The sequence below is a fragment of the Rosa chinensis genome, chromosome 5, assembly GCF_002994745.2.
Source record: "Rosa chinensis cultivar Old Blush chromosome 5, RchiOBHm-V2, whole genome shotgun sequence".
NCBI lineage: Eukaryota > Viridiplantae > Streptophyta > Magnoliopsida > Rosales > Rosaceae > Rosa > Rosa chinensis.
The window spans coordinates 7,116,156-7,138,755 of record NC_037092.1 but is presented as its reverse complement, the minus strand read 5'-3'; the positions used below and the strand labels follow the sequence as shown (position 1 = coordinate 7,138,755).

General features: G+C 39.1%; 1 protein-coding gene and 2 pseudogenes across 1 annotated transcript; 2 read left to right on the top strand and 1 right to left on the bottom strand.

Moving 5' to 3' along the window:
- Window positions 1–3,732: 3,732 nt before the first annotated feature.
- Window positions 3,733–7,763, top strand: LOC112165241 (annotated as a pseudogene).
- A 607-nt stretch (window positions 7,764–8,370) lies between these two features.
- On the top strand, window positions 8,371–13,169 carry LOC112167947 (annotated as a pseudogene).
- Window positions 13,170–14,722: 1,553 nt separating this feature from the next.
- Window positions 14,723–18,184, bottom strand: LOC112166543 (protein LIGHT-DEPENDENT SHORT HYPOCOTYLS 10). The gene is made up of 2 exons (XM_024303416.2): window positions 17,385–18,184; window positions 14,723–14,952 (listed from the first exon to the last, which is right to left on the bottom strand). Exon 1 carries the CDS (start codon window positions 17,973–17,975, stop codon window positions 17,418–17,420), a length of 558 nt encoding a protein of 185 aa, XP_024159184.1. The 5' UTR covers window positions 17,976–18,184; the 3' UTR covers window positions 14,723–14,952; window positions 17,385–17,417.
- Between the last annotated feature and the right edge of the window lie 4,416 nt (window positions 18,185–22,600).

Sequence of the window (22,600 nt, the reverse complement as noted above, 5' to 3'; positions counted from 1 at the left end):
TAATTTGCCTGCAATTCCTTTCCCCACATCCTTCTTTCTTGCGCCGAACGCAAGCAATCAATCAGGGTTGGAAGCAGCAGCTGAAGGCTTGAAGCAACGTACTGCTGCTTTCTTGAACGAGGCAGTGAAGTCTGTGCTTGTGGGTGGGCCCAAGCCGAAAGTAGTGAAGGCCTTTGTGGAGCTTTGCAGATCCAATGAAAATTGGGATTTGCTGGGGTGTTGTGAGGACTAGTCTCTGTGGAGAGATTGCGGAGTCTTGCAGATGTTTATGTTTTTGTTGGCCCAATTTTGAATGATTATAGCTCTGTTTGGTATTCCTTGCTGATCAAGAAAGAAACGGGAAGTTATTGTGGAGCCTAATCGCGTAACCATAAATTGGGAATGGTCCATCACTAGGGTGGTTTTTCATGGGTGACTCCTTCAGTGCATTGGCCAAGAAGCTGAAGAGAAACAGTACTGGTACGTAGAATTACCGCAGAATTTTCGTTCCCCCAGGAACCTCGGCCTCTGAAAGTTCGGAAAGATGAACCTCTTAAAGTTAAAGAGCAGCAGTATTATTTCTTCTTTAAGCACATTCATGGTATCGAGACTGTGCATGTTTGCATTGTTAACTGAACTTGTTTATAGGATATTGTCAGGCCGAGCACTGCCATAATTGCTGAAACTGGAGACTCCATGGTTTAATTCCCTGCTATATATCGAGCACAACTGTTTGTAATTGTGTACATTAAGAAGTTGGTATCCAACCAGTTATATCATTTTTATTCAGGTATGAATTCAAGATGCATACTCATTTGACAAAAAAGATAAGGTGATAATTGAGTTGCATACTCCCACTTCCATACTTTGTGTCATAATAATAATTTTTTAATTTAGTACAATCTCTAGCAACAGTTGTAAATGTTTGCCAAGTGATATAATTGTGTTGCTTAGTTGAATATCAATTAACAAATATTATAAATCAGATCTTCTTCTTTTTCTTTTTTCTTTTTTGTAACTCGGTGTCATAATAATAATTTTTGAATTAAGTACAATCTCTGGCAAGAGTTGTAAGTGTTTGCCTAGTGATATAATTGTATTGCTTTTTTTTGAAACTAAACGACGACAACCTTTTTAGAACTAGTTGTTACAATAAGTAGCAAAGAGCCCATCAAGAATCGGAGGGACGCTCCCACTCTGTGAAACTTGTAGCCCCGAAACAAAGGCAATTTTAGCAAGATTATGAGCAAATATCCTATTTGATTCTCTATAAACATGTGTAAAAAAAGAACCTGCCAAGAAAGTCAAAGATGAAGAGATGTCGTCGACGACTCTACCTAGCTCTGAGGTGTCCTCCCCTTCAGCTTGCACTGCTTAATTGCACCAGACGCAAACAATCTAATTCGAACACTATAGGTGTCAACTGATAGTCCTCTGCTAGTTTACAAGCAAGGCGGCCAGCGAAGGCCTCTATATGTGTTTTCATCATAAGCCCCATCCAAGTTAGCCTTGAGCCAACCAACTGGTGGAGGGCACCAAGGTTTAACCCGGCGGCTAGCTTTGATAGTTTGTTTAGCCCGCGTAGCTTTGAAGGAATGAAACAAGGAGACAGCTTGGAAGTACACTTGAGTAACAGGATGAATCTTACCTGACCAGACTCCTTGGTTGCGTTCCTTCCATATAATTGTATTGCTTAGTTGAATATCAAACAAATATTAGAAATCAGATCATTTTTTTTTTTTGTAACTTGGTGTCATAACAATAATTTTTGAATCAAGTACAATATCTAGCAACAGTTGTAAGTGTTTGCCAAGTGATATAAAATATTATAAATCAACAAATTTTTTATTTTTTTTTTTGTAACGAACTAAACTTTGAACTCTTCTATGAAGAAGAAGGGAACAATAATTTGTACCAAAAGGAAAAATAAAACGGGTTAGTTCATCACTTTACAAACCTGACACATTTTTGATACATGTCGTCAATAACACTGTTAACCCTCGTGCCATTATTCATTTTTCAAAGGATAATATAATATCTCTCTCTCGCGGAGGGCGGTTCTTTGGAGGAGTGGCTCAAGCAGCGGAATGGCTACATTCTCAACATGCTCCAAAACAAAGTTTGCCTTATCTTCCACACCTTTCATAGCAGCAACAGTTGCCTCAACTGCCCCTGCCTCAGCAACAACCCCATCCCTGTTAGCCACTGTCTTTGGAAACCGAGTCTTCTTAGGTTTTGGCATTCCAAATAATGGCTTTTAAATATTTTTACTACCTTTAGGACGTCCCCTATTCTTAAGGGAGAAGTAAACCACCCCACTCTTGTTAGGCAAGTCAAAGCATGCATCAACATCTAGAGAAACAGAATCAACTACCTAGAAAGTTTGGGTTTCTTACCTGTCCGAGTCAAGGTATCCTGAGCCTTTCTACGGACTCCTAAGAACCGCGGCACCTCCATTAGCATATCCACCACCAATTTTTCCGGCTCAGCTAGCTTGGCATTGCTTACCACAACATCCTACCCCGGAATCACGTCCAGATCTTCCATGGAGAACAAATGTTGCATTGCAGTTGTTGGAGCCCTAGTCTCCTCCACCAAGGTCCCCACCGCACTTTGGGTCAGAACCCTAGCCTCTTTCACCTTCGAAACCTGACCTGACTTCGCTGCACTCTATCTCGCAGCCATCATAGCACCCTTACCAGCCCCCAAACTAGATGACGGTAGTGTTGAAATTCCCAGCGGCTGCATACCTCCACAAACTTAGCAGTTTGATGCACCAGAAACTGGTCACAAGCATTGCACTATGAGAGAACAAGCAGCCACAGGCACAACACAAACCTTTAAGCTTCTCATAGTGAAGGTAAACCGTGACATGCACTCCCTTATTAAACCCAAAGCTCCGGCTGCTCCACAGTCTATAACAGACATCGATCAGTGCTCGAAAACGTTCAGCTCAAGGGAAATGGATCCGCATGCAGGAATTGTCTCGTCGAGGAGCCAATCAAAATTAGGGTTTTCTCCATATACAGAAGGCAAGCCCTTAACAGTCACCCAGGTTTCCAGTGAGTGTGTAATGGAACTCCGGCAGGGTCGCCGAGCCCATCATACTCACCCAAAACCAGCATCATGTAGTCCCAAGGTCCCCCATGTAAAACCCTAGAGCACTCCTCCTTCACCTTGAATTTGAACAAGAAACGTCCATCCTCAAGCGTCGAGATTGTAAGACGAACCTTCAGCCTTTTTATCATCGCCATCGTCCCTGGGAGGCCGTGATCATCCCTTGCTTACAAAACATCATTCTTTCAACCAGATAAAAACACTCTTCCTCTACCGCCGCAGATCCCAAAAGCCCAAACTCCACAACTGCATCCTCCGTCAATGCCAATGCTGCCGTCATCTCTCCTACCATGAGAGCAAGCGACAAAGATTCAGAGAGTAGAGGGAAACCCCAGTTGCTCTCTCTACCCTAACATTAGCACGTAGGTTTTTTTTATTAGACGTTATGTGTTTGTTATATGCAATTATGGTTTTCCCACACAATTAAATCTTTCTTCTTCCTTTATTTAGGGAAAACTGTAAATGTGTCTGGCATATATTTACCTAGAAAATAAGATGGAGAAATAAAAATGGGGAAAATCTGAAAAGTAATTTTGCTCGTCGTGTATTTTTATCTAGTACGGTAAAAAAAAAATATTAATTCCGGTAGGTAAGAGTAACGCAATTGGGAAACGGACCGCGAGCCGAGCCGGTAAATTAAGCCACTAAGGTCAATAATGACATCGACAAAGCAGCTTCACGCGCTCATCCCGGCGACCTGCCTCCTACACTCGCGGCTCATTCGGCCGGCGCTCTCCTCCCACCGACGCGACCTCTCTCTTAACACCTCTCCCTCTCTCTCTCACAAAACCAACCACAACCCCAAACCCCCCAATTTCACAGCTCCGTTCCCGATGGGCGACCTAACGGAATCCTCGCTCACGCCGTCAACCACCACCCCCAATTCCTCCTCAAACCCTAGGCCCATGCCCGTCCGCGAGGACTGCTGGAGCGAAGACGCCACCTCGACTCTCATCGACTCCTGGGGCAGCCGTTACCTCGAGCTCAACCGCGGCAACCTCCGCCAGAAGGACTGGCAGGAGGTCGCCGACGCCGTCAACGCCCTCCACGGCCACACCAAGAAGACGCACCGTACGGACGTCCAGTGCAAGAATCGAATTGATACTATCAAGAAGAAGTACAAGGTCGAGAAGGCTAGGGTTTCTGGAGGATTGACCTCTTCCTGGCCTTTTTTCGATCGCCTCGACGCTCTCATCGGATCTAACGTCAAGAAGCCCTCGCCGTCGTCGCTCTCGCCTTCGCCGCCGGTCGCGGTTCCGCTGCCGCTGGCGTACCGGAAGCCTTCGCCGGCGAGGCCGGTCGTGACGGCCGTGGCTCTGCCGCAGAAGAGGTCGGCGTCCGCGGCGGCGATGAACGAGGGTTCTTCAGGATGAATTACTCGGCGGTCGCTGCTGCGGCGGCGGCGGAGAACGACGACGACGACGAAGAGGATGAGGAGGATGAGGAAGATAACGACGACGGGGATGAGGAGGCGGAGGTGGAGAGGGAGAGGGAGAGAGACAGCGACGGCGAGATTGGAGGCGGCGGAGGAGAAGGGTTGAAGAGATTGGCGAGGGCAATAGAGAGGTTTGGGGAGGTGTATCAGAGAGTGGAGGCTGAGAAGTTGAGGCAGATGGTGGAGTTGGAAAAGCAGAGAATGCAGTTTGCTAAGGACTTGGAGGTTCAGAGAATGAGGATGTTCATGGACACACAGGTCCAGCTGGAGCGGATCAAGCACGGCAAGCGACCCGGCTCTAATGGTGAGCCGAATCTGTCAGCTTTCTTCTGTATGCTATAGGATTGTTTTTGGTTTCGTCTCTGAGAATCAATTTGTTAGTTTTCGGGGTCTTGTTGGATTTATATGCTCTTGTTGAGAAGTGTTGCTGATACTTGAATAATCTATTCGCTTATAGTGATTGGACGATTTGTGGTTTGATCAATGATTTACATAACTCTGTGGTGTGGCAATTGTACACAAGTTCATTGACTAGCTATTACAGATTCAAGATACAGCTGCACTTCAACTCGGGAGATGTCTTTGTACTGATGTGAAAGGGTTTTTCATTTGAAAGCACATGTTAATTTAGAAAATCTAGCTCACCCTGCTTGAGGAACTAAAATAGGTCTGTTAGTTACCCAGTTTAGGATATACAATTCCCCTTTGCGTGGTAAGGTCGTATTTGGCTAGGTATTCAGAATGGTATTAGGAAGGATATCTTTTGCTAAAGAGCTTTACCCTACAAGCGTGGTTGTGGATTCGAGCTGCTAGAGCTGTTGTCATGCAATTGGTTTCTGACAGTGATGTTGTTCAATCATATTATAACATTTAGCTTTCAGAGTTTACCTATGGTAAAGTAGCTATTCTTAAAATAGATGCTCGGTGTGGGAAGTTGTGAAGACCTATGGACTGTGTTGGTTTTTTGTGAAAAGAAAAAACAGATAAGGTGTGTGTGTGTGTGTGTGTGTGTGTGTATATATATTATGCTTATACATACTCAAATTCTGTTAGTAAGCTCATGAAAAAAGTTCTGTTAGATGTACTTTACATAATGACTGTTTGATCATCTTATTTGTTCTTTTCTGACCGATTCTCTTTCTGGTATTTTTGTTTCCACATGATGTCTTGGTTGTTATTTATTGTCTTCGGGTTCATCTCTTGGTAGTGGGAGACTTTATGATAAATTACTTGTCCAATTTGAGACCTCTTCTCTGTTTTTCCTTCCTTTAAAGATGTTTTCTTTTTGGTATATGTAATTAGAGGTTAATTTGTGCATTGGATTGGTTATTTGGCTTGTAATTTACATGCATTCCCATTCTGGGGTCTCCTCAGATAGATACAGGCTGCATTATCCATTCCTTTCTTGGTTCCATTGCCTTGTTTGCTGTTTTACCGTTTGGCATATTTATTGTTCCATCCTCATCAATCTAAATTTATGCAAATTTTTTTTTATGTCCAGGCTCTGATAATAGGATTTCATGTTAATTTAATTGGGAGTGGTCTAATAAAAAGAAGGGCCTTGGAATGGTACTTCAACTTACTGAGTGAGATTTTAACAATCTATGTCATTGAGACATTAATATTTCTCATATGATAAATGTTGATACAAGAAAGCAGTTCTCTATCTGGGAAGTAAGACCTAAGAATGGAATTTCCCTTGCACAGTATTTTTATCAAATAGCTTATTCTATTGGAAGAATGTTTCAGAGAAAGTAGTGATAATCTGTGATAGCAAACATATGTACCCTATTGAGACTAAATTAAGGTGGCTAGGGATGGGAGTTCAGCTTGGTTACTTTATATTGAATGCTTCTCTTACATCCTCTTAGTTTTCTGGTATGATTCATTATCGCAACAAACATTAGGTTTTTGCCTCTGACTATTTCTATAACATTTGTTCATGGGATGTTAACGTCTGTAAAGTTGAGAGATTCACATAGAGTTCTATCAATTTGTAGTATGGAAGAACACGAGTTTTTCTTTGAATTCATTCATCTTTTCATCATCTCCCTCCCAGATTCTATGTGCGTGTGTCTTTGGTTAAGATTGCTATCATATTATGTTTTTCGTAAATTCTATGATTACTTAAAAGACTGCTAAATTGCTAATGCATCTAAGCAAAGAGCGTTTACTAGCCTTCAGTAGATTCTATTGCTAGGTTTGTCATATTCCACACTGCAGAAATGGTCAGTCTGTTGTATATTGATAGGTATCGAAGTAGAAATATATGTTATTCATGCATAGAGCAGCCTTGATTCTCTTAACTGCACACGGTGGATAGTGCCTTTGATAACTGTTGGTAGCTCCCATGAACAAGAGTGAACTGCTGTTATCTTCATGAGGCCGATTGACACCATAAATAGAATCCTTCTTATGTATTTAAAGCTATCTGATGTGACAACTTACAAGACATGAAGAAATGACTCGACATTGAAATAGGTCATAACTCTTATGAGTTTTTCAGACTTTTGATATTATTGCTAGCAGTAGAAAGTATTCTGAGCATGTCATTGATGTGGAGCCTCATTAAGGATTGATGTATGTGAGTAGCAATCACTTAATTAGGGAATCTTTACACTCAATATTTGCCATTAAGCTATCTGATTAGCTTGTTTATACTCTGATTTGCATTTTTTGTTCCCTTGCATTCTGTTTTCCCGTAGATTTTCTAAGATCTGTTTTATGGTTCTATTTTGCAGATATTTATAGCTAGCCATTTGCAAGAGTCCTGTAATGGTACATGCAAAGCATATGTAGTATCTTCTTGATTGAGTACATATTGTTCCAGCTGATACTGGCCTTGGAGAAAGCTTCTGGCACAACATTCCCAAGTGACTTTGGTTCTTCTTAACCTGGCTTTTGTTCCTTCTACTTGTTATTATCATGTTGGGTTTTTGGCAGTTGTACTTGGCCTCAGATTGGTCCAATGACTTTGCTTTTTCCGCTGTAATAGCTTTCTAGCTGTACTTAAGAACAAAATCTAGTTTCCTTGCAACACAGAAGAGTAGGCTAGGCAAGTGATGCATCCGGGACAGCATGGTTTCAACTTTAACATTTAGTTGGTATAACTATCCCCTTAAGTAATACCACCGATGTTAGTTCCTGTTGTTAGATGTTGCTCAAGCCTGTGATGATTTGTACATTCTCTTCCATTTCTGCTCTCTCTTGTAGCAATGGTGTTTAGAAGTTACTAATGCTTTGTGTAGTAATTGAATGATCTCCAATTTCGTCAAGTGTTTGAAGATATTTCAAAAGGGTATTCCTGGTATGAGAAAAAGAGAGCGAGATGTAGAATGAAAGGATCTACGATTCAAAGAAGTAAAGCCTACAAACCAATTTTCACTGCTCCGTCTGCCTCTGCCTCCACGTCTCGGTGATAATGACGATCACCGAATAATCTGTACACGTTTATATGGTCATTCAAAGCAGCAGATGAAAATTAAAAAAATGTGATCACAGCAATAAAAATTACCCCAAAAAAGCCTAGAAACCACACCAACATCTTCCATGTTGGTAAATTGCACCCCTCTGCTTCTCCATAGGATGATTCCAATTCTACAAAGGATATACGATAGGATATAATATTTTTATCACTCGATATTGATTTCAGAAGTTACAGCTTGGGTTCTTATACACGGAAAGTTAAATTGCAGAATCCGGATTCCAAAATTGTTGGTTTCAATCAAAACCTAGAAATGCAAGTCTCCATCAAACAATTTCCTCACAAGAAGTTTTTGAACACGTGCCCACTTCGAAACCGTACATCAAACATTTCTATAGTACTAAGACACCTTTTCATGGCTCTCAAAAACCAATTAGGCTTGGCCTTTCTCTTCACTTTGGCCCTTTGCTGCTCAGTTAGTATTTTCCCGCCAGCTTAGTGACGAGAAAACCATGCTGAAGCGGCACGAGGAGTGGGTAGCTCGACATGGACGAGTTTACAAGGATGCAGAAGAGAAGGCGAAGCGCTTTTTGATCTTCAAGATCAACGTCGAGCTCATAGAAGCTTTTAACAAACAGATGGAGTACCAAGAGTATACACTGAGGTTAAACGAATTTGGAGACCTAACTTGTTAAAAATGCTGATTGAGAATAAAAATTGCAGAGAATAATTCTCTATTTTCTCATCTATATTTAGTAGAATGTGTTACAATTATATACAAAGAAAAAGAAAATTCTAGAGGCTGAGAATTAGCTATACAATCAGCCTATAATTACAACAAGATATGACAAATTAATTGCCAGATTTGTAACCTATCAATTACAATAAAATCCCAACAATTAGTCTCATGTAATCAAGCTAATAAATCAATGATATTCATTGTGACTTTCAACGCTCCCCCTCAAGTTGGAGCATGAATGTCTAGAATGCCCAACTTGCGTGAATGTGAATGGAAAAGCGTAGCACCTAGGGGCTTGGTAAATATGTCTGCAACCTGTTGGGTAGATGGCGTATAGGCTGTTGCAATCACTCCCATTTGAATTCTTTCACGAACAACATGACAATCCATTTCAATGTGTTTAGTGCGCTCATGAAATACAAGATTTGCTGCTATATATAGAGCAGCTTGGTTGTCACAAACCAACCTTGCAGGTTTTGGATGATGTACTTGTAAATCATGAAGAAGATATTTGAACCAAGTGACTTCACAAGTAGCAAAGGCCATAGAACGATACTCTGCTTCTACTGATGAGCGAGATACAACACCTTGTTTCTTGGATTTCCAAGAGGTAAGAGAATCACAAAGGAAAATACAATAACCAGAAACTGATCTCCTTGTTGTGGGGCAACCACCCCAATTTGCATCACAATAGCCTTTTAGCTTTAAAGAACTTTGTGATGGAAACAATAAACCCTGACCTGGTGTGCCTTTTAGATATCTTAAAACTCGTAATGCTGCCTCAAAATGGGGTTTTCTAGGTTGATGCATGAATTGACTGAGGATATGAACTGAATATGTGATGTCGGGCCTTGTGACTGTGAGATAAATGAGACGACCAACCAACCTCCTATATCGTGAAGGGTCTTTGAGAATCTCTCCATGTGTTGCAGTCAATTTCAAGTTCTGCTCCATAAGAAATTTTAAGTAAACCAGCATCATCAAGAAGATCAAGAGTATATTTTCTTTGAGAGATAGCAATGCCTTTCTTAGAACGAGCAACTTCCACACCAAGAAAATATTTCAAATTTTCAAGGTCTTTGATGCGAAAGTTGTTACTCAGGAAATTTTTGAGATTATGGATGGCAGATCCATCATTCCCTGTAATGATCATGTCGTCAACATAAATCAAAACAGCTGTAAATGAATTTTCATGTAACCGAGTGAATAATGAATAATCTGCCCTTGATTGTCGAAACCCTGCATTTTGTACGGCATGTGCAAATTTTGAAAACCAATGCGAAATGCCTGTTTCAACCCATATAAATATCTGTTGAGTCGACACACCATGTTCTCCCCCAGTCGACGTAGGCCTGGAGGTGGGACCATGTAAACTTCTTCAACCAAGTCACCATGGAGGAATGCATTTTGAACATCAAGTTGATGCAATGGCCAATTGAGAACGGAGGAAATAGTTAAGAGGCATCTGACAGTATTAAGTTTGGCAACAGGAGCAAATGTCTCTTTATAATCTAGTCCTTCCTTATGAGTATACCCTTTGGCAACTAAACGGGCTTTGTAGCGTTCAATGGAGCCATCAGAGTTGTATTTGATTTTGTACACCCAATTGCATTTTTCCTCGGGGGCAAGGAGGTAAGTGTCCAAGTTTTGTTCTGTTCAAGGGCCAAAAGTTCTGCTTGCATAGCTTTCCTCTAGTTAGGATCAAGCTCAGCCTGAGAAAAGGTTTTAGGTTCGACAAGACTAGAAATACTAGCAACAAAGGAAATGTGAGATGGAGATAAAGCAGCATATGAAATCAAATGGGATAAAGGATAACGAGTACCTGACCCCGAAGAAGATGTTGACCTAGGAGCATCAGAAATAACTTGTGAGCAATGAAAATCACGGAGGAGTACTGATGGTTGATGCTCACGGGTACTACGGCGGGGCACAACTTCAGAAGGAGGTGGTGATGGGTCCAAAGGTTCATTTGGAGGAATGGTAGGTGTGAGTTCATTGGGAAGGGATTCATTTAGAGTGATGGTAGGTGTATTTGTAGGTGGAGTAGGAGGATTTGTAGTTGAAGGATCTGTGGGTGAAATGATAGTTGGAGGATCTGCAGCTGAAGTAGTGGTAGGAGGATTTGTATGTGGAGGTAGAGTGATGGTAGAAGATGGTTGAGAGACATCAGGTACAGGTAATGGTAACGTTGCATCATCGAGTAGGTCGTGTGGCATGGTGGAATAGGGAAACAGATTTTCATGAAAAACAACATCATGACTAGAAAAAATTGTTTTACATGTTAAATCATATAACCGGTAAGCCTTTTGACCCAAAGGATAGCCCACAAAAATACATTTTCTAGCTTGTGAATCAAACTTTTGAGAAGGTTTAGGGTTAGTTGCATAACATAAACAACTAAATACACGAAAATGTTGGTACTCAGGTGCTTTTTGGTAAAGTACTTCAAAAGGTAAACATTTTGAAAGAAGTAATGTGGGCAAACGATTAATAATATATGCAGCTGTTTGGACACACTCTCCCCAAAAAGTTAAAGGGAGATGTGCTTGAAAGCGCAAAGCACGGGCAACATTTAGAAGATGACGATGTTTGCGCTCAACGACACCATTTTTTTGGGGCGTTGAGGTGCAAGAATGTTGAAAAACAATTCCCAAATCATTGAAAAATGAACGCATAGAAATGAACTCAGCACCATTATCAGCACGAATCTATTTGACATTACGCTGAAATTGAGTTTTGACAAACGAAATGAAGGTTTTTAACAACCCTTGGGTTTCATATTTAAAATGCATGAGGTGAATCCAAGTGTATCTTCAAAAATCATCAATAATGGTTAAAAAACTAACGAGCACCAGTGTGAGAAGGCTCTCGGTGTGGACCTCAGATACAGCTTGAACCTGAGAATAATGGAGCACAGGTTTTGCTGTCAACTCTACATGCAAAGGAGCAAAAATGGGAAGATTTCAGAAGTGTGAGGAAGATGATGAGAGACAGCAGCATGAAGAAATTTTTCGGTTATAGTTGGGTTGATGTTGGAAACAAAACACACACGTCTGGAGCTAAAGATTGGTCTCATCCTTAGAAGAAAAAAATATATGAGAAACTTGATAGTCTTCTTATGAGATAAAGAAAGCTGGATATGTTCCAAATACAGTTCTTATTCTACATGATATGCACGACAATTCAAAGGTAGAACTTCTTCACCATCATAGTGAGAGGACAGCGATTGCATTTGCTCTGATACCATATTAAAAATGCTGATTGAGAATAAAAATTGCAGAGAATAATTCTTTATTTTCTCATCTATATTTAGTAGAATGTGTTACAATTATATACAAAGAAAAAGAAAACTCTAGAGCTGAGAATCAGCTATACAATCAGCCTATAATTACAACAAGATATGACAATATTAATTGCCAGATTTGTAACCTATCAATTACAATAAAATCCCAACAATTAGTCTCATGTAATCAAGCTAATAAATCAATGATATTCATTGTGACCTTCAACATAACTAACGAGGAGTTTCGAGGAATGCGTAATGGTTACAAGAGCCAATCCTAGTCCAACTCCCTGAAAGCTACAAGTTTTAGGTATGGAAATGTCAGTTATGTGCCTTCTTCAGTGAACTGGAGAGAAAAGGGCGCGGTGACTCCCATCAAAGACCAAGCAAAATGTGGTAAGCTTTACCAACAACCTATATATATAGGAAGGATTAAGAGATGACGTCCTTAAACTCTTAAAGTGAAGATATTTTTATTTTTAGCATGTATTTTAATAATTACACCATTCATTCTCTAGTATCCCACACACACACATATATATATTCTACAGTTAGGAATACTGTGTTATGTGACTCATGTTGTTTCAATGTTGTAGGGTGTTGTTGGGCATTTTCAGCAGTTGCAGCTACAGAAGGGATCAACTAGCTTAAAACCGGAAGCTTAATTCCTCTAGCAGAGCAAGAGCTTGGGATTGTGACACTGGAGGCAAAGATCACTGTTGTAAAGGTGGTCTAATGGATAATGCCTTCCGATTCATCCAAAGCAACAAGGGCCTAACAACTGAAGCCAATTACCCCTACCAGGGTGTTGACAGAAGTTGCAAAACTCAGAATGCTACATCCCAAGCAGCCTCCATCACTGGGCATGAGGATGTGCCTAAAAACTATGAGAATGCTCTGCTGCAGGCAGTCACCAACCTGCCTGTTTCTGTTGCCATCGATGCAAGTGGATCCGCGTTTCAGTTTTATTCGAGTACGTGGTGTGTTTACTGGAACCTGTGGTACCAACTTAGACCATGGTGTTGCCGTGGTTGGGTACGGGACTAGTAGTGATGGGACTAAGTATTGGCTGGTGAAGAATTCTTGGGGAACAGGATGGGGAGAGAGCGGATATGTAAGGATGCAAAGGGATGTTCCTGCCATGGAAGGACTCTGTGGAATTGCTATGAACGCTTCTTATCCGACCGCATGATTAACAAAATAGATGAAAATGTGATGATACATATAGTTCTCATCTCTACACTCTACATACACAAATATATATATAAAGGCCCGTTCCAAAGCGGACGTCCGCACTTCGCTAAAGTGCGGACGGCGATGCAGCGGAGGCTATCCAAGCTGCGACAGCGGCGCGCGGCTTGCAGGAGGGAGGCACGAGGCATCTCGGACGGTTCTGGGCAGCGTTCGAGGTCAGAGGAGGTCGGGGTTGCAGGTTCTGGGCAGCAACCCGACCTGCAATTGCAGGTTTTCTGGGCAGCGCTGCAACGACGTCGCCGGTGACTCCCCCGACTGCAAACCTCTCCGCGCGACCCCTGAAGTTCTTCCGGCAGCCTCTGCCTCTCCGTCGCGCCCCGAGCCGAGCTGCAGCGTCACCGTCCGCACTTTAGCGAAAGTGCGGACGTCCTCTTTAGAACGGCTCCGTGTGTGTGTGTGTGTGTGTGTATATATATATATATATATAGCGAAAGTGCGGACGTCCTCTTTGGAACGGCTCCGTGTGTGTGTGTCTATATATATATATATATATATATATATATATATATATATATATATATATATATAAATACACACACACTGTAATTAATAGAAATTCTATCTTCATACGCATGGCTTGAATATTTGTAAGGATTATGATATATATATATATATACAGTCCGTCTCAGGTGCGGACGTCCGTACCGTGCAGACGGTACGGATTTCCTGTTTTCGACCACTTTCCGGCTAGATTTTCACATCTTAACCGTTCACCTTTTAGGTCCTAATGTATAGATCACCTCTGCAAAATTTCAGCCAATTTGGTGATCGTTAAGGCATCCAAAACTGCAATTTACCATTATAAATACGAACGGTTCCGGTTCAACAGATTCGGTCCGTTCGTGTAAATTGCAGTTTTGGATGCCTTAACGATCACCAAATTGGCTGAAATTTTGTAGAGGTGATCTATACACTAGGACCTAAAAACTGAACGGTTAAGATGTAAAAATGTGGCCGGAAAGTGGTCGAAAACAGGAAATCCGTACCGAAATTTCGGTACGGACGTCCGCACCTGAGAAAATTCCTATATATATATATATATATATATATATATATATATATATATACATGCGCAAATAAATAAATACACACACACTATAATTAATAGAAATTCTATCTTCATATGCATGGCTTGAATATTTGTAAGGATTATGTACTTGCATATTAATTGTTATCATCGATGTTTCTCATATATATACTTGAACCTTGAACATTTGATCCATTCAGAAACTGAAATCGAATTATATGACTTGGTTTTGCACCAAGATCTCTCTCAGACAGATAAATAGCGCAGAAGAGCAGTATTTAATGTATGATGCTAGCTAATTAAACTGATATATATATATATATATATATATATATGCCATCAGATAACAGAAACAATACTCTTCTACCTGTTTTATGGGAGCTAGCTGTAATAGAGAGATAGACAGATATAGCATCTTGTTTACTAAGCTTTGAAAATGTCTGGGAAATTGTAACTAAAAATTAACTTACAAGAGGTAGTGTAGATTGATTGCAACTACTTAAAACTTTAAAAGTAATACAAGTAGGGTTTGAACTAGCTAGCTTGCTGTAGTACGTAGTAAAGATTATTTAGAGCTAGGCTAGCTGATATAAATCGTAACATATTTCCACATTTCCAGAGGAAGAAATACAGATTACGACCTTGCTATATATATCCATCTCATGCATCCAAATGACCTGTTATATATGTGATCCTGCAATGACACCACACAAAAATGACACAGTGTTAATGTCTTCCAACTTTCATTGCTAATTAGGATATAATAGGTGGTGGAGGACAAGAAACTGTTTATATGCTGCAAAGACTATTACGTCTATATATGCTTTAAACATCGTTGCTCGGATCCATTAATTAATTTCACTTGATCTTCCTTGGCTAGCAATTCAGCAAGTATAGAGGTCATAAATAAAATCTACATTAGTCCGGATTTGTAACTTAAGCCAAATAAAATTATGCTTCTCCTTATTGACCATGAATATATAGGAGTTGTGCCAAATTATGAAGTCGGATGATAATTGTGTTTTATAGCCAGAATTAGCTATTATGATTACAACCATTGTGATTCCTTAATCTCAAGCAAGTATGAATTCAAAAGGCTATCAGAAAATGTAAGCTTTATGAAATTATGATGTAGCATTCTCTATAGAGACATAATTAACCACTCGATCGACCATGCAAATGATGATGAGGTATCCTAATTCGGACGGTCCACAAAAGGGCGAGAACTGAAGGTATTGTAAATGATCAAACCCTATATTAAGTTTGAGAGAAAAATCAATTGTTCGAATTCATTCTCACTATTGGCTTGACCAATTCAATTATGAATTTTCTTTAACCTAAGACGGATAATACAGTGCTTATCGAAATGAATTGTGATTTGTGAAATTTTTGGAAAGAGAAAATTTCCATGAGAAAAGATATTGGATGCTAGGAAGTCTTTTATGGTTTTGGATTATTTTTGTTCGAGAAACAAAGAGTTATTTAAGCAAAATATGTCCAAGTGTCGTAGAGTTGCAACTAGACTATTTTCTTCAAGAAAGGCTGAATGATCGTCGAGAAAAACAGGTTCTATTTCAAATTCATGTCTCCTAGTCAAATAAGGTATAGGTATAAGTAATAATGTAAGCAGGAAAATATTATTAGTACTTCCATAGAGTCATTCTAGGTGTGTCGAGTTATTGAACTAAATATGTGTCTGTTAAGAAATTCAATTATCACAATCTGAGTTTCTATCTCTTAACTTGCCTCCATTGGTATGCGTTGTGATGCCAAATACTTTAAATGTCAGTTAATTTTATCAGTATTATAATTAAATCACCTATAAGTGAATAGATTTAGACAAGAAAAGTTATATATGAAGAGATTTGTAACCTTCTATATTTTTATGCAAATAGTAGTACTGAAAATCATGGACTACGCAATCAGTTCTAAACTAATGCGTGAGCAACAAATTAAACCGGCCAGTGGCTAACTGAATTGTTTAATAACCATAGAATCCTGATTGTGTAGAAAACAATAGAATAAGATCAAGATAAGTCAAATACTTTTCACAGCCCTAGCTAGCATACAATCGATGCTTATCATGCAAAGATCTTGGGACGCATTAGTGATTTAAGTAAGCAATCTACGAAAGGCAGCTGTGATATCTCTCATTCTTTAACAATATTAAACATATTCCCTATGGTTTTGGTTCCACCACCAGAAAAGGTATTATAATATATCGATCACTGCATGCATGATCCATATATCTACAAAAGAGATTGATTGCCTGATTGGGAAGAGAATCATACTGTATGTTGTTAATTTATAATAAGAACATCTCAGTCTCCTCTATATACGTACGTTAGTTCTCACTTCCTGAATATACAGCTCGCATGCAATGTACGTACGTATATATAATATATGCATACAGTATATACCTATAAATATATATATATATATATGTATATGTATGTATATCCACACTGTATATGGTCGCCCATGGGGACTGGAGAGCACCAAATCAAACAGAATCACAACCGAGCCAAAAACAAATGAAAAGAGTACGTACAACCAAGTGATGAGAAAATAATTAATTTAATTAACTATGAGGACAAAAATAGAAACAGTTTTGCCTATTGAGATCGATCGATCCATTGATCGAGAAAGAGAGATCAGAGAGAGCGAGAGAGAGAGAGAGAGCGCCAAAAAAAAAACTTAATGAATCATGGCATCAAATATATAGGGGGAGGGTCCTTATCATAGATCATATTGAAGTAAAATGTCACCAACTAAGTTCTCCATCACTCAATCTTTTATGCCTGCAGTTTAATTGAGTAGCGATTATTGAAATTAGGGTTTCTTAGGTTAGGGTTTTAGGATGAAATTGAATCTGAGTGGTATACAATACTGAATTTTACCCGTTCAGTTTGAAATTTGATCCAACTCTACTTGTTAAAAACCCATTTATTGTCTGCTTTAAGAGTATACTTTTCTGTTAGTATGAAGCTGATGAATTATTACTATAACCAGCAAGTTACCATATAAAACAGTTTTCGGAATTCAAATTAAAGCAGAAGCTAGCTGAAAACTGATTATCACTCTATATATATAGTAAGTACCTAAGTAAAAACAAAATTAAATTACCATAAATCGATCCGAAGAAGCCAAAGCAACTAATCAAGAAGTGATCTGCTTCAAACCCTTAGCCTCATCACTAATCGCCTTGAGCTGATTGTTCCTCTTCTTCTTTTTCTTCTTGTATGGAATCCCTCTCGCCTTAGCTTGGCACTCCTTCACTTCCCTCAGGTAAAGCCGAATAGCTCCGTTACCGAAAGGGTTGGTCTCCGGTGCTCCTCCGTGCTCCTCATACGCTGCCCTGAGGCGCCCGATCAGCGCGTCGAGGCTGCCCCAGGCCTGCCGGAGCGGGCAGGTGCAAGGGGCAGGAGGGTCGGGCTGCCCGAAAAAGACACAACCATGTAAGTGCACCTTGGTCTTTCCAAACTGGTCGAGGTAGCGAAGGAAGTCGAGGACGTGGTTGAACTGGCAATGGGACATGGAAACCGGAGGGGTCTGGTTCTTGAGGTACTGGCCGAAGGTGTTCCAGTCCCGGCGCTTCTGAGACTCGTAGCGGCTGAGCGGTGGAGGGTTTTGTTGCTGCTGCTGCTGATGATCGGCGTTAGTGGATCGTGAGGAGGAGGCTTCGATGGAATCTTTTCGTCTATGATCTCCAGACATGTTTGGGAAGAATTGGAGAAATGGTAGGAGGTGAAAAAAGAATGAAGACAGAGGTATGGGAAGAATAGGTTAGTGCAGTGTTGAAAGAAAAGATAGAAATCGAAATCCCATCTTTGGGTCTATTGAGAGGACATGTCGTGGGCCCTGTGAAAATGCTTTATGTTCCTCTTTTTCTATTCCTAGCTTAGCTATCTAGCTCTAAACACTCAATCCCTCTCCGCTTCTCACTTGGATCTCTCTCATTTTTATAGTGACACTATTAGCACTGAGTAGTATTATATTGTTTCTTGTTTCTTGGGAATATATAATTATAATGTGTGGTATGGTACTCATCATCCAAAACAAATCCAAGGAAAAATATGGGTAGAATAATGTTATGCCTATGCTATCATCCATGCAATGATTACTCATTTTCATCCGTAGTCAGCAATATGAATATATGATGATCATGACATAATATATATATATATATATATATGGACCCTGGTTAATTTCATATGTACAGGGAAAAGAAATAGAAGTTTACTCATTCAATAGGACAGATACACTGCTAAAACTACTTAGTATCAATAATTAGGGATCTTTTAGCTACTTCGATATATTAACATTAATGACACATGATAGAACAGTTTTACACATACATCAATGATAACTTCATGTGTCAAGTTAGTCTACCACAACTATGATATAAAAAAGGACCGATATTTATCGCGGTAGGTAGAACAGTAAGAGAATACGCGTTAGTATTTGTGACCGTTTATCTAACATAAAAACTTAATCATAATTATTATAAATTTACAAGATTTTGAGCTTCCTTACCCATTATTGTTTAAAATTTGATACTCTAGTCTCTACATAATATTGACAAGGTATCGGGGTTTTGAGAATAAAACTATTATGAATCGATTTCCACCCTTAGCTAATAGTAGTTGCACTTGGTAAGCACAAGAGCCAAAGCTAGCCTTCTATTATGGTAAAAAACAATAGTATCAGGGTTTTGAGAATCTATCTATTCACCCACGTACTAAGTTATCTTATTTTAAATTTTAACGACCAATAATACATATCCTTGTATTATTATTTTAATGTGTCTACTATTTGTTTCCCCTTGAAATTTGTGTATTTAAGTTGTTACTCGGGCAATGTTCGTTGCGGATGTCGCTGTCCTCTGCCCTTTTTCATGAACTACATGAATGGTCACAAAAAAAGTCATAGGAATATAGCTCTATATTCCTTAAATCCTGCTGTGTAAATTTTAATGTAAGCCAGGTGGTGTTTGAATAATGACAAGAATTCATGATCAAAGTGCATTATACGCTCGGAAAGTTTACGAGTTCAATTTGGAAATGGTCGAGTCTGAATAATCTCCTATGGTAAATCCAAGAGATCGAACATCAAGGCTTTTCTGGTTCTAGTGCAGTATCACTAGATGCATGTATCCAAAATGGTATAGTTCATTAAATAATTTAGAAGTCCTTTTGTTGTTAAACCCGTGTAGTAACAGAACACATCTTCTCTCTTTTCCCCAAACCCTAATTCTAATAGGCTACTTTATATCACAGAACTTGATTAGCAGCCAGAATTTCTGAATTAGGGTAGGCTTGTAAAATTAGAGTGAATGTGGAGTGAGCTAGCTGGCAATTACTTAGGCCGCGTTTGGTTCGCGAAAAGAAAAGGAAAGGAAATCAATTCCTTGCTCTATCCATAGGCATGGGAAATTGCAATTCCCAGCAATTTTCGTTTCCAGTGTTTGGAAAAACTAGGAATGTAGTCAGAATACATATTTTAGTTTCCATTGTAGGGGTAGTGTAAAAATCATACAAATAACAAGTACAGTCGGTTATATTAGCAAATAATGATTTTGAGCAGGGACAATATAGTCATATAATTTTGCAAGTGGATGGGGCCGTGGGGGAAAACTAGTTTCCTGAGGTGGGTGGAGAGGAACCAGTTTCCTCCTCTTTTTCCTTTCCTTTGGGAATAATTTTCCTTTCATTGGCCATCTCCAACACAAGAAAACACAAGAAATGAAACACTTTCCTTTCCCAATACCTAGATTCCGCGAAACAAACACAGCCTTAGTGTGTTTGCATCGGATTCTAATCATAATTGAGTGTAATCTACTGGAAGAACAGTTGATGTTATTTATTATATTAAAATTTGACGGATATCACGTTAAAAATATAGACCGAACTTATAATTTTTAACAAAGAGAAACACAGACATCACATTTGGAAGGTTTTAACATTAGAAAAGCAGTTTGGATAATTGCAATAAGATTGTTTAGAACACTGTGGAAATAAAAGGAAGAAACAGTTACTCTGCAATGATGATATGAATGCGTAGTCAATAGTAAAGAATGCAAGACATTGAAAAGAGGGGGATGACTCGAATCGTGGAGACATCTTTGAGAGGGAAATGGGACCCATCCTTAGTCTATGTTCTTGATGCAATAATTACAAATGTTGATCGGAGTCGTTCAAATAAGAATTGAATAAAAGGTTAAAAAACTCTGACTTTAGACCCTCATTTAGATCGATTAAATGCTGATATAGGTAATTAGTTTGGTTCAAAATACATAAACAATAAGAAAACATGGCTTCCAATTACGGCGTTCGGAAATTAATTTGGAGCCCTATGCTATGAATTTACCCTTTCTGGATTGGGATTTCTTCTTCCTTTTCTTCTTTCCTGGCTTTGACATGAATGATCAAAACCTTTATGGTGCAGCTTTTCAGCTTTTTGCCGATTAAGATGGTGGGTGGTGGAGTAGTAGTAGTAGTACTAAAGGCAAACAAGTTAAACTTTCTCGGCAACCAACAAGACAATTTTACATGTACAGACATGCAGACACTATTTGTTGTTTGGATGATTATATCTCTTTATGGATTTGGTGTTCGATCGATCAGGTCCCCTTATTGACAAGTTACACGCTCTTCCAAATCATTTTGCTCTTCGATCAGCTCAGTGCGCATAGATATATAGGTCTGAATTAATGACAGTGCGTAGGTCCAATGGGACCTTAATCCATCTATCAATATAAGTAAGATACTAATTGAGAAGTGTCTACCCTAATCTTTTAAATATGAGATAAAATCTGTTTCGTCCTTATATTTTGCCTCTCTCATCGTTTCAGTTCCTGACATTCTAATTTAATCTAAAAACTCTCTGACCTCATAATTTCCCTCCAATAGGTCTCTTCCGCGTCAAATTAGGAGTTTGTCTTGGGTGAAATGTCCAATATAGCCCTCTGTTATTTCTTTTTTCTTTTTTTCATTTTAATTTATTTTTTTTTCTTTTTCCTTTTTCCTTTTTAATTTCTTTTTCCTTTTTCCTTTTTAATTTCTTTTTTTTTTCCTTTTTAATTTCTTTTTTGCTTTTTCTTCTTTTTTTCTTGTTCCTTTTTAATTTTTTTTTTTTTTTTTTCTTTTCGTTATGCCTACTTTCTCCTTCCTTAACCTACCAATCCCATTCCGATCAAACTCCACAACCCATTTGTTTCTCTCCCCAAATTGAAACCAAACCCAACAAAGACCTACCTTGGCAGTGTATAGATGGACATCGAGCAAAAGTAAGAAGCTAAGAGCTGATCGATCACTTCTTCACCTTCTTTGAAGCGATCTCCCTCTGTTGTCTCTTAGCGGATCCGGCCTCGTCTCCATCGTCGCCTACACCATCTCTCAATCACAAGCAGATCCCAATCAGCTCGGAAATTCGCCGCTAAACCACTCCTCTCTTGTCTTCACAGCCTACTTCTCTCTCTCCCACTCAAATCTCACTTTCTCTCTACACATCAGGCCTCAATTTGGAAACTTTTAACTGAAAACTACCATTTTTTCAGACTCTGAGGTTTTTGGGTCTTGCTCAAAATGGTGAATTGGATTTTGGGTCTGGTTGAAATGGTGGTTTTTGATGGCGAAGTTGACCAAAACCAGAAGTGAAGAAGAAGAATAGTGATGGAAAAGAAAAATGGCCGCCGGCATGGAGAACAATAATTGGGGTTTCGGGTCGATCTGGATTGGTTTGCCGATGTGGCGCTACTGATGCAGCAGGATATGATGGTCATTAAAAAGGAAAAAGAAAAAAGAAATTAAAAAGGAAAAATAAAAAAGAAAAAAGAAAAAAAGAAATTAAATAGGAAAAAAAGAAATAACAGAGGGGTATATTGGACATTTCACCTAATGTCAACTCTTAATTTGATGCGGAAGGGACCTATTAGAGGGAAATTGTGAGATCAGAGAGTTTTTAAATTAAATTAGAATGTCAGGGACTGAAACGATGAGAGAGGCAAAGTACAGGGACTAAACAGATTTTATCCCTTTAAATATATATACCCTATATATTTGAACAACAGGTAGAAATGTTAAGATTATGGTGTGAGCCTTACATTAACAAGGAATTTATATAGAGATAGATTATATCACTTCTAAGAATTACGGTTGAATGTTTTCTATAAGTTTTGAGTTTAGGATTTGAACAATTTCAATTCTCGATTGTGGACTAGCATTTCATATTAAGATGTTGAACACGTTGTTGCTTATACATTATACAATGTATTTCATATACAAAACAATTTTGAACGACAATATTGCAATTTTCATTGATACCTGAGTTCAGAATTGACT